This window comes from Ruditapes philippinarum, unplaced genomic scaffold (genome assembly GCF_026571515.1).
Source record: "Ruditapes philippinarum isolate M1 unplaced genomic scaffold, ASM2657151v2 ctg5007_1_1_1_1, whole genome shotgun sequence".
Taxonomy (NCBI): Eukaryota; Metazoa; Mollusca; class Bivalvia; order Venerida; family Veneridae; genus Ruditapes; species Ruditapes philippinarum.
The window spans coordinates 101598-113955 of record NW_026865403.1 but is presented as its reverse complement, the minus strand read 5'-3'; the positions used below and the strand labels follow the sequence as shown (position 1 = coordinate 113955).

At 30.7% G+C, this 12358-nt stretch overlaps 1 protein-coding gene across 1 annotated transcript; it reads right to left on the bottom strand.

Annotated features, from left to right (window-relative positions):
- Positions 1 to 696: 696 nt before the first annotated feature.
- LOC132728900 (uncharacterized) lies at positions 697 to 4517 on the bottom strand. Its single transcript, XM_060714610.1, has 2 exons — positions 4419 to 4517; positions 697 to 3185 (listed from the first exon to the last, which is right to left on the bottom strand). Exon 2 carries the CDS (start codon positions 3170 to 3172, stop codon positions 1379 to 1381), a length of 1794 nt encoding a protein of 597 aa, XP_060570593.1. The 5' UTR covers positions 3173 to 3185; positions 4419 to 4517; the 3' UTR covers positions 697 to 1378.
- Between the last annotated feature and the right edge of the window lie 7841 nt (positions 4518 to 12358).

Genomic DNA, 12358 nt, shown 5'->3' with positions numbered 1-12358 from the left:
CATCGTTACCCAGCAAAGCAATTATCGTCCAATATCACTCTTGTGTTGTATGGAAAAAAATTGTGTACGCATTATTTTTAAGTATCTTTATAACTTTTTTCATGTCAATGACTTTATATCTCCCCTTCAATCTGGTTTCAAACCTGGCGACTCAACTGTGAATCAACATGATCAACTAACCTTGCTTTACAACTCTTTCTGTAAGGCTCGTGTTGAAGGACTTGAGATACGGGTCGTCTTTTTCGGCATCAGGAAGACCTTTGATAAAGTGTGGCACAAGGGTCTCCTGCTTAACTAAAAGATGCCGGTATTCAAGGACCCCTCCTCGACTGGTTTACGGACTATATTTCAAATAGACGCAAATCTGTCTTGTCTTCGTGGTGGTCGCAGTTCAAATCTAATTTGTGCTGTAATACGCCAATGAGCTCATCTCAAGGTCTTCGATTCTGTGGTCTCGTCTTCTTTTTTATACATACTCTATGCATTACTTGTTGTGACTTAAGTGCCTCTGTAATCTTGTTGCACGATACCAGTTTGTAATCTTGATCGTGGTCATCAAAATTACTGCGCCGACATTCTTTCCCATCTGACATTTAAATACAAATTTGCTTGTCAGTGTCTCTGGTGTATGAATATTTTAATGAGGTCCTCCACCAGTCTCTCTGCGATTGTTGTCTTTAACAGAGTCTATGCAAGTTTCTTGATGTGGTTACGTTTGGCCGTATAAATAAGTGAGAGGCGTGGACGGTAACTTGCACTTTCCATTACCGTCCATGAACAGGCTCAATCAAACCGAGCTTGCAACATTTTCAATTTTGTCGTGTTGGGCTTTCTTTAGGGATTCTGTATTTCTCTATTTCATGGACTGACAATGGTTAGTCAAGATTAATCTAATCTGAAACCATTATAATTACCCACAAAACATCAAAACAATTCCATCCACCCCTCTAAATGCAAAACCAGACAATATCTTCAGTGACATCTCACAAACACGTGCTTGTGCATAATACACAAGACTTTCGCTTGAACGATTGTCAGCTGAGTTATTGCCCTGGAATAAAAATAGTGTTTTGCCCTGTTAAATATATTTTGATATACTGCTTCACAGTAGCTTCAACATGCTCTTGGCTATCATGAGGCGACACATGTCATCACTGATAGCCCTTGTTAGTTTTAAAGAGCTCTAATTATACAAATCGGCATTCGATAAAATTTTATGTTGATCATTTCCTTATTGAAATAAACACATTTATTCTAAAATAGTACGACAAGTATTTTCACTACATGTATTAAGAACTGTTGATGTTGTTGTGTTTAAACATTGTCCAAGTTTATGACAGTTTATAGATTTTAAGGATGTCATAATTTTTATATGAACTTAAATGGTAACCACTGAAATACAATTCTTTGTTTCCTCAGACCAGCACACACAAAATGGATCAATCACATCCTGCAGTACAACATTTCCTGTTGAACAGTCTTCTGATATCTCTTCTATAACATTTCTCTTCCAGCCACACACAAAGACAGTACCATTATTTGATAGTGATATTCCTCTTGGTACAACTATACAACTATAACTCCCAATCACATCACCCTGCAAGTTTAATCTTGTTACTGATTTCATCTCACTGTCAGATACATAGATAGAACTTCTATTACATGTTACATAATCTGGTTCTTTGAACATATTTTTATCATCAATTGTTGTCAGTATAGTGTAATTCATTTCAAGGATCTGAAGTTTTCCAGGATAACAGTATGTCACAACAAGTTTATCTTGGTTACAGCTTATACCATGACATTGTCCATTCATTCTCATATTGTGCTTCTTGATAAGTTTGTTTGATGAGATTGATATAAACTGTATTGTTTGTTTGGAAGGAAGTGTGACAGCAAGTTCAGTACTGGTTACCGTTGTGACATCCCATGGTTTATCATCTAGTTGTAGTTGATATGACACAGATTGACTGCTGGTATCCACCATCTTTACAGCATTGTTATTGCGATCAGTGATGATAAGAAGATCGGGAGTCAGCAGAGTCATTCCTCTTATACAGCACCTGCTGTTATCTTTTGATGTCTTCACATAGATTTCTCCCTGATGTGAAGATTGTCTAGACCTTATTTGCACAGACGGAGATCTCAAACTGACTTTATCTTTTGATGTCTTCCCACAGATTTCTCCCTCATGTAAAGATCGTCTAGAGTTAATTTGTACACATGGAAATTTTATATTTAAGGTTTTTTGTGTCAATGTACCCAAAGACTTCTCTGTTTTAAGAAGATCTAATATTGCCTCATTTGCTCTGAAGTTGTGTTCTTCGATATCATATGATAAAAGTTGTAGTTTCTTTTCCTCGTCATTTTTCATTGTTTTCTTTGCAAGTTGTAGTTCCATGAAGAGTTGATCAGCTTGTTTTGGTGTGTTGAGTTGTTTAATTTTGTCTGCTGATATCTTCAGAAATTTGGTTATATCTTTACATGTTGTTTCTACTGCTTTCAGATGTTTGCTGTTTTCTTGTTCTTTGACTTTAGCTGCATCTTTAATCTGCCTCTCCAGTTCATCTAGTCTTTGGTTGATTTCTTGTCGAAACTTTTTTATGTCTGCTAATGCCTCTTTGAGAGAGCTGTTGGACTTATTTGTCATTTTTTTGGCATCCTCAACAAACTGCTGATATTGGCCAGAAGTGTTTTCTACTGCTTTCAAAATATCTTGACATTCTTTGCTGCCTGTTATATTACCAGAAATATCGGGTATATAGTTGAATTTGCAGGATGACGCTTGGTGTTCTAGGGTAACACAAACACTGCAAAGTAATTCTTCATGATCGTGGCAGTAGAACTTTATTATTTCTTTCGGATGTTTGCAACAGGGTGTGCTTAGTTTATTAGACTTGCATTTGTGGGTAGATGTTGAGGGTTGATGCAAAACTTTAGGCATTTTTGTTAAATCCAGAAGTGTATGCTGTTTGGAAAGTTTATGCTTTTTATGGACTGTAAAGCAATTCTTGCATAAATGTTCATTGCAATCTGTGCAGTAACCCTGGGCAGGAATTCTGGTTCCTTCCTCGTCACAAGGTTGACAGAAAACTTGAAGATCTTCATCTGATACAATGGATTGTGTTGAAGATGAAAATTGTTTTAATGCTTTTTTTCCTGGGACAGCCATGTTTTATCTGTATCTGAAATGCATAATAAATGTTTTTATTTTATGTTTGTTTGTCTAATGTTTCTTTTGTGAATTTATAGAACTTGAGCAGTTAATTTGAAACATGGACATTAACTTCCTTACTTTATGACATATCTTTTTGTGCCCAAAAAAAGATCAGAAAAAAGATCAGGGAATACTTTGTAGACGTGCGTCATGGGATTTTGTAATACCTTGACAAACATGATCACCATAACTTAAGAAGACGATGCTGTGCAAAACCCAGGGCCACACCTTCAAAGTTAAGGTTTTTCTCTAAGGTCAAGGTCAAATCCTGTCCAGCTTATAAATTGGTCATAACTTGGTGGATGTTCAAATATATTCAAACCCGCTTTGGCAATTTTAAGGACAAGGTCTACATGGAAGTCATAGGTAAAGTCTTGTCTGGCTTAGAATGTTTTTATTTCAAGATGTATTGTCCAAACATTGGAAATTTGAAATGTTGTATGGGGGTGTCTGTATGCTGGGCACATATCTAGTCTATTAATATATAAATACAGGTATATGTAATAAATTCATTGACCAATTAGCCTACATTTATCATAGTAGAAAATTCAAAAAAAGTTTTCTTTGAAGTTCTTGAGTTAATGGCTTTTGCAATAAAAAGTTATGATGCCTGTTGTAAATAAAGCTTTTCAAGACACTGCCACGTTGTTACATAAATTGGTCTAATTATCTTAAAGTCATTATCATTATTTAGTTTTAGGCTTGAAAAAGGAAGAAAATATTACTTTTGTAAAATGTAGATTTGTTTTGCTCAGATCAACCTCTTTATTTATGTTAATTCCTCAAATATAATAATTTTCATTTTAAAATTTGAATACTTCGTCACTATAAAACGTAGAATACATTTATAAGGGACAAATGACCCTGAATGTAATTTTATAAATTATCTGCCGTTAAATCTTTCTATATTTTCATAATGTTCTCAAAAACCATCAAAAACTTGTTTATCATTTCTTCTTAAATGCATTCATCATTCATTTTTTCAAGTGCTGTTAAAAATGGAGCACGCTGCACATATTACAGCTCTTGTTACTGTTGAGAAATGCCTAGTATATTCAATTGACATACAAGGCAAGATTAAACGTGTTTAAATAACATTATTTTTAACTACACCATAAACCGTAAAAGCTAAAACCTTTATGTCATGTTAACATAATTAACACATGATTTTATTTAAAGGGATAATTAAAAGATATTGTACCTTTATATAATCCTCAATATAATATAATATAATGTTTTAACAAGTTTTTAATCTTTTTCAGTTTTGTCCTCAGGTTAAATGTTGATTGTAAATCTTTGCTGTCACTATTGGATTCTATCGTGCAATTTGATATCTTAATTGACTTCCTTGTACTGCAACATTGATTTTTGATTGTATATATTTCAAAATTTAAGTTTAAATCTTACAGATACCATTTGTGTTATAAATACTTTAAATTAAATTTATATTGAATGTATTAAATTTTAGTTTTAAAGCAACACACCTCCAGATTCATATTAATTTTTATGAAATATTTTGAAATGTATTTAAAAGTAAACTATTATTAGGTATACAAATACGGTAAATTAATTTACATATTATTTCAATCGACACATACAATCCAAGAAAATTACCAAAATGTTGTCAACATATGCAAAAACAGCCCTAACTACGTTAGAAACGCAATAGAAATATGGTGATAAAGTAATGCAAAACAAGTCTTTAACCGCAGATTACAAGTAAAATTTAACTTGGATCTTGAATTTGTTTTCTTTTCTTAAATTTTCAGTAAATTTTTCTCATTATTGATTTTCTTGAAATATTTTGGCTCATCTGGAGGCTTACAGCTTGAAGTTTAGCCCTTAATAACAACTCTTATCTCTAATTCCTTTCTCTTACGGTGACCATGACATAGTATTAATCGTATATAGGTCCTCGGTTAGTTTATCAGTGTGCATATGTTAACCTATATATGAATCATATACTGTGTTGTAAACATTTATAACATGTTGACATGTTGATTGTTGACAATTACCCACTAACTACATTAGAAACTAAATGTACAGTACTCAATACAATGTCCAACACTTCTTTATAACAACCAATATAAAAGTTGAGATGTGATCTAAAAAGCCCCAAACATTTTAAACATGACTGTTATATTACCGATATCTGAATTGTTTTTCTCGGGGAAAGTATATTACACATGTTAAAAGTATGACTTGCACATTGACATGTGATTAAACTCAAATAGTTTTACATCTTAACGTTAAGCATAAAAGAACCTTCTTTTTTAAAGTGTTGTTGTTGTTGTATTTTGTTTCAGAATATGTAAAAATATTTAATACGAATATTTCAGATGGAATACCTCAAGGCTCAATTTACTGCGAGTACTCATGATTTGTTTAGCTTGACTTTGCCTCAACATAGAAACCTGCACTTTGGACAACTATGAATTTGCTATAATTATAACCTGTAAGAATTGTTGAGACAAAATATATTGTTTTGGGACGATTTTTTTTATAAACACAAGTATGTTCTCTTAATTGGGTTTAGAGGAAATCATTTTCATAAAAGATAAAAGTGAATGCTGTTGATAACGTTTTTTTTTTTAAATTTCATACAGTTTAATGTAATGAAGACCCAAAGCTGGATAAAGATCCATTACAAGAAGCAGGTGTTTATATGTATGCTATTGAAGGTAGAGTTGATTATATGGGATCAAGCGTCTTGATGACACGGCTCAGTAACATGAGTCTGAGTGTCAGAGATAAATGGAAAATTGATAAAATACAGGAAAAGACTGATGCCCCGCTTGCGACAACTAGGTAATATATTGCTTTATTTAAGAAATAATATCGGTCTAAGCAGTGTTTATCGGCTATTTAACACAGGATTGGAGTTTCGATGCCTAAAAATTGACCACGAAGACCATAGGCCTCCTGAGTGTTTATTTTTTCGCATTAAAACGACAAATCCGGTGTAAGATAGCCGATAAACACCACCCAGACCGATATTATTTCGATTCTAACAAGGTATAATAGAGAAGATCACTAATGTTATTTTTCAAGCGGAGTTTACTTCTGGTGCCGATTATCGTATAACGCTGTTCGATTTCGAACCCCTACTGTTGCTAAGATATAGAAATTATCAAACAGAAGAAATAAGAATACAAGTTATTTTATCAAATTTTCAACTATAAAAACTTACGTCTCAGACTTGATTCTATTGTGTTTACATCAGTGTTTTATTAATCATTCTTGTATGTTCGAAATGACGTCATTCTAGCCGGTTTATGAATGAGTTGTATACTTAGGATGACGTCATTACGCTGCTTATGGATTGGCACCGTTTTGTCAAAATATTTATTAACTAATATGGATCAAATCTGTAAGTTAGTGTATGTGACATATTATATCAGTATTGTATGAAAAGAAAACATTATAAGAACTGAAATTATCAAAAAAAAATGTTGCTTTAAAAGGCTTTGTAATCTATATAATCAAAGGAGAAAATATAACACCCGCATATACAAGTAGTCCGTAACCAGTGTATATTGGCAGATTAACACCGGTTTCTTTTCTTAAGAAAATCACGAGGAGTGTTAGAATATTAGTTTATAACCATGTTTTATGACAGGTTATATGCCCTAGTGTAAATGGTTGTAAGCTAATAAAGCTAATCTCAAATTATGACATTCTGAAATTATATACATTTATAAACACGACAATTATTGCTTCTAATCTATTAAGTCCGTATTCCTACATCTTTCAGATAGAAACTACTACTTAATGTCCCTTTTTGTTTTGTAGGTCGCTACTTTGATTAAGTGACGAATCGTCTTCATTTTTTTTAATCTACCTGTATTAACAATTACTTTTCTACCTAAAATTTAATATTTCAACATTTTCAAACCCGTCATATTTATGGTACAGTAAAGACCTTTGTAAGCATTTTATGCTTTTCGGATCTGATTCTATTTCAGCATTGTATTGTATTATTTCACTATTGTATGTAAATCTTGTATGTGCAAAATGTTCGAAATAAAATATGTTTAAACTAGTAAAAAAAGCAAATTATTTACAAAGAAAATGTATCATCGTATGCCGTCATTTAATTTAGATAAATGGAACTGTTCAGTCGTTGATTTACTTTCGAAATAGGAAATGTCTTTTTATCTTCAAAAATGAAATGGTATGTATAAAGCCAAACCATTGGTAAAATCAAAGATTAAGTGGCATGAAATTGAATTCCCAGGTAATCAAGATGTTGATTTTTAGTCTGTATGCTTTTACCCATAAGTAGTTCTTCTTTTGTAATATAATAAATGTTTCAGAAGTCAAAGATGATATGATGGCCATTGTCTAAATTTATTTATTGCATAAAATGAAAAGTAACAAATTTCTATACTTAGTAACATAAATACGTCATGAAATGTGCGATTTATTTTTTAACACTCTTTAAATGAGGATGTTGACGATTTTGACAATTAATATTTAGTTAAATGTTTCGTCAAATAATTCAGTCTATAGTACAAATAATTAAAAATGATGGCTACTTACGCTGGATATAATAATGTTAGTTTTACATTTTTAAATATTGTGAAAAAGAATAATTCTGGTTGAAAAGAAATCTTCTTGCCTTATAATAGTTTCAATCATTTACAAAGTGAGATGTTAGAGAGAGTTAAAGATATTTATTCAACATTCAATATCGCTTATTGCTAATTATAACTGAATAATATTTACATGTATGTCTGCAGTAATCAAAATACAATTTTTTAGCAAAAGCAAATTCAGGACAGAAGCTTGTGTCATATACTTCATTGCTGAATGCGTTGCATGATAGACAGTCGTTAAATAACGCAAAACATTAGTTTGGTCTAGAAGCTAATTGGAGAAGACATATATTCAATATTTAGTGCACATTTGAATTATTAATCTTTTTATGAACGACTACCATACATAAAATGGTATAAACAAGAGAAAAGCAAGTCGGAACAGATTTTCTATCTTGCCATTTCTGAGACAGCTTAGTAGCTAAACATTTATGGAAACATATACATGAAGTTAAGAAAACATTTGTTTTACAACCTTTTATCAAGATTGAATATGAATGCAATGAATATACCAAACAAACAAAACAGTAAATCAATGCTCAAATATTACAAACCAAAGACGGGTACATGTATACCCGTTTTAAGGCGATGGTTGGAACATGTATACTTTTGGGTTTAAAAAAATTCTTTGAAAAATATCTTCATTCTAGGTCAAACAAATGTAGAACAATGAATCTTAAAAAGACATTTTAATGAAAAGACAGATTGATTGAATCAATTTCCAATATTCATGTTGAATAATTAGTCCTTCTAATTTGCTTAGAGTGCTTCGAAATAGTAACATAGTCCCTAATATCTGATAAATTGAGTAATTAAATGTTTTTTACTTAGATCAATCCTAGGAATTCGAGGCTACAAATGTTAATAATATCTGCTTGTATTTAATAAACTTTTAAAATTGAAAAATAATTAAATGGAATTTGATGCAATTTTGAACGGGTGTACACAGACGAGATTCTGAATAAATTTTTTTGTCTAATTATTCAACAAAATATCTAATGCCTTGACACAAATTTCAAATGCGTCTGTTTGATGAATTTCATAGAAATGAGCTAATTTAAAACATAAAAGGACATTATCCAATTTAACTATACCATTTTTTTGTATCAATTCCAAAAGCCAACAAAGTTGAATTAATTACAAAAACCAATCGTATCAATTATGCATTGCTTTGGGTCGAAAAATCATTTAAATCTGAAAAAAAAATAATGAATAGACACTAGATAATTCTAATTTATTCTGTTTACGTTCAATATCCATGTGTGTTATATTAACAAGACGGTCAATGTTACAATTCTTTCGAGAATCTACCATAAGGTTATGGAAAAACATTATTTACTGTTAATTAATTGTATAAAAATATTTAATAAAGTATCGCTTTATACTCTTTAAAGTCACTTTTTGTTAAATTGATATTAAACTTGATTTTGAAAAAAGATACATGCATCTCATGATTGACCACAGACAAATATATTCAACTAACAGATCTACTTATCTATATATTCAATCTGCCTTTACATGAACGCGTCCTTTTAGATATGGTGTTCTACATTTATTTGACCTAGAATGCTAATACTTTAAAATGTTCTTAAAAGACGTTTGTCTGCCTACGAATATACTTTTTTCACTCACAGTATGTTTTGTAGTCGCCCATAAAACAGGTATACCCGTCTTTTGGATTTAATATCTGATTATTGATTTATTGATATTTGTTTGGCATATTTATCGCAAAGTTGTCGAAATCATTTTGTCTTAACTTCGTGCATTTACTACAACAAACATTGAATTATTTTCAGAGGTAAATGTTTGAGACGTAAAATCCATCGGGAATTACATGCTATCAGCACATGTTAAGCTAATTTCTATTATAAATAAATTTAAAATGTTTTATGTATACGGTAGATCAACAATAGTTATAACAAAAGTAAAGATCACGAATCATCTACCAAAGTAACATCTTGACGCAATTGTTGCGTGTTAGTCAACAATAAAGTTGCAGATACCATTCAGTATTTGTCAGTAAAGGAGCACTGACATTACAAAATATCGCTGTATAGGCAATCTTAAGCTGACAATAAAAGTGGTTTCAAAAAATATTTTATTTTATATAGAAAACAAATATACGTTTTTGCAATTGTGGCATGTGGTAAATTATTTGAAAATCTTCATAATTCATTTGAATAAAAGAAGAAAAAAAAAACGAAAATAACCTTAAACAATAAGAATTATCAAACATGTTTTTAATAAGGTCCTGTTTATAAAATTATAATTTCCTAATTCATTAGACTTAGCCGAAAATGATAAAAGTTTTTTGTAAGTATGGTGAATTTTAAACCAATATTTTTTCTTATTTATTACTCAACTCTTTAATCTTAGAAACAAGTCACTACTATATGATTGTGTGTTTAAAAACACAATAAAATAATATACAACGATTGATTGATACTTTGACCTTTTAAATGAATAACAATATATATTTACCATAAACATGGACATTTGGTCATTTGTTAACAAATACATTGATGATAAGATTTAATTGCAATTCACTAATCTGAGAATTCAAATTTAACTGATTAGGGTCACAAAGGGATTATTATAGTTTATAATTCAATCATTGCAATTATTTCAATTTCAAGTTTTTCAACATTTGACATTTTTAGGTTAATACACAAAATTAACACGCATATATATCTTTGACTATTTTTGTTTTTTCCATTTTGACCATAAATAGATTATTTTGTAAACAGAATGAAGTGACTAACATTCCATTTGGTAAAATGTTTATTGTAAGGTAATAACTGATGCAAGCAAATCAAGATCAACAAAACATTTAAAGAGTAAGAGTTTCAGCACAACCTTACTTTTAATTACACGAGTTCATTCGCAACCTACTTGTTTGAACAAATTCAAAGAAGTCAGAAGCTAATGACAACATTTCCAGGTAAATAGAAATAAAATCTACTTTGTAAACTAGAACCCTTCCCATTATTTTAGTATATGACACACTATTGTTATGATCGGGGACAAGTTACTCCACAACAAAAGCGAGTAATGACTTTATTTGCAACACTCATACCGAACACGTAAATAGTGTGGAAGACAGCCGTTTTACTAAGGATCACAAATTAAACATTTACAAAACACAATCATAAAATAAGTTATTGCTATCATGCACACCAAACGTTACAATAATAAGACAAAGCCACACACATGGATAATTTGATAAATGGAACGAAACAGATGAACAACAATAAGAAGGTTGCATGAGGTGAAAGGAAATTGTAATCATTCAAAACGTATATTGAAATTTAATTCTGAAAGACGCAATCGCTGTTTATGTTTTAGGGCAGATCATAATGCATGTATCCTGCGTCCTGACGCAAACATTGCGTGTAAGAAAATGATAAGATAAAGAATGCCTCCAAATTCGTCAGAAGAGCATCATATACAACTTTATATTTCGCTATATAATTTTTTTATATAGAAGACATTACAAAAAACCCAGCTTGATTGTCAAACAACAATACCAACCCTGTATCACTGACGAAGAAGACAAATGGACGTAATTGTAGAAGTATTTCGACAACACTTCAAAGATTTGTTTTCCTTTATTATACAAGTACTATGACAATGAACCTAGGAAATAGAGCAATGTGCCACTTTTTTTTTATTTTAACAAACATAATGCTTTCAGTGTTAGCGTGAGTAATGAGAGACGCCGAACAGTTATAAATGAATGTCATTAAATCAGAAATTAGTGCTATGCCGCCAATAAATATTGCAAACAATCAACATAACTCACAGATAATGAACTATTACATGTAATACGCGTGTTGCTTTGAACCAAATTCTAATAAAGTACAGAGAACATGATTTCTAATTTAACCTTAGATATTTAACATGAACACATTTTATTTTTATTCTGAGGAAGACATCCCACGCATTATGTGCTGTAAAGAAATATGCTATCTTTAAAATTTTAAAAAGTTGAATATTGTCTATGATATCAAACTTAAAGTTTATAAAAAATCTGCCACTTATTTTCATTTCTTTAACATTTTTAAATGAAATTATTTAACAAGTCATTCGTTTAATATTATCAATTCTATTCATTCCGATTAATACGATTTATGGATGAAATATGTTTAAAGCTGCATTTTATTTTACATCTATTGATATTTTAAAAGTCTAACACTGTGATGTAGCGCATACACGAGCTAATTACAGTCTTTATTTGCATTTTTGAATTCGAGTACGAACTTTAGTGTTACCGTAAAAATTATTTCTGAACAGTATTTGATTATATTTACAACGATACTGTTAAAGAATGTTAATTAAAATAGCAGACTGTTTGGTTTTTAGACCGACGGCAGAATATTCCTACGCATTAAAAATTTGTTTATTATGAATAATATGCAGCTTTAAATACACTAGCTTATGCCTGAAGCTTGAAGCTTGAAGCTTCTCTATTAAGAACTGGAAAACATATTTTACTTAAGTACGTATTACAGGTAACACAAAAATATTGAATAAATCGAATATA

Bases quoted from the DNA above. Each gene is read 5' to 3' on its own strand.
- LOC132728900 (XM_060714610.1), bottom strand. From the start codon at position 3,172: ATGGCTGTCCCAGGAAAAAAAGCATTAAAACAATTTTCATCTTCAACA.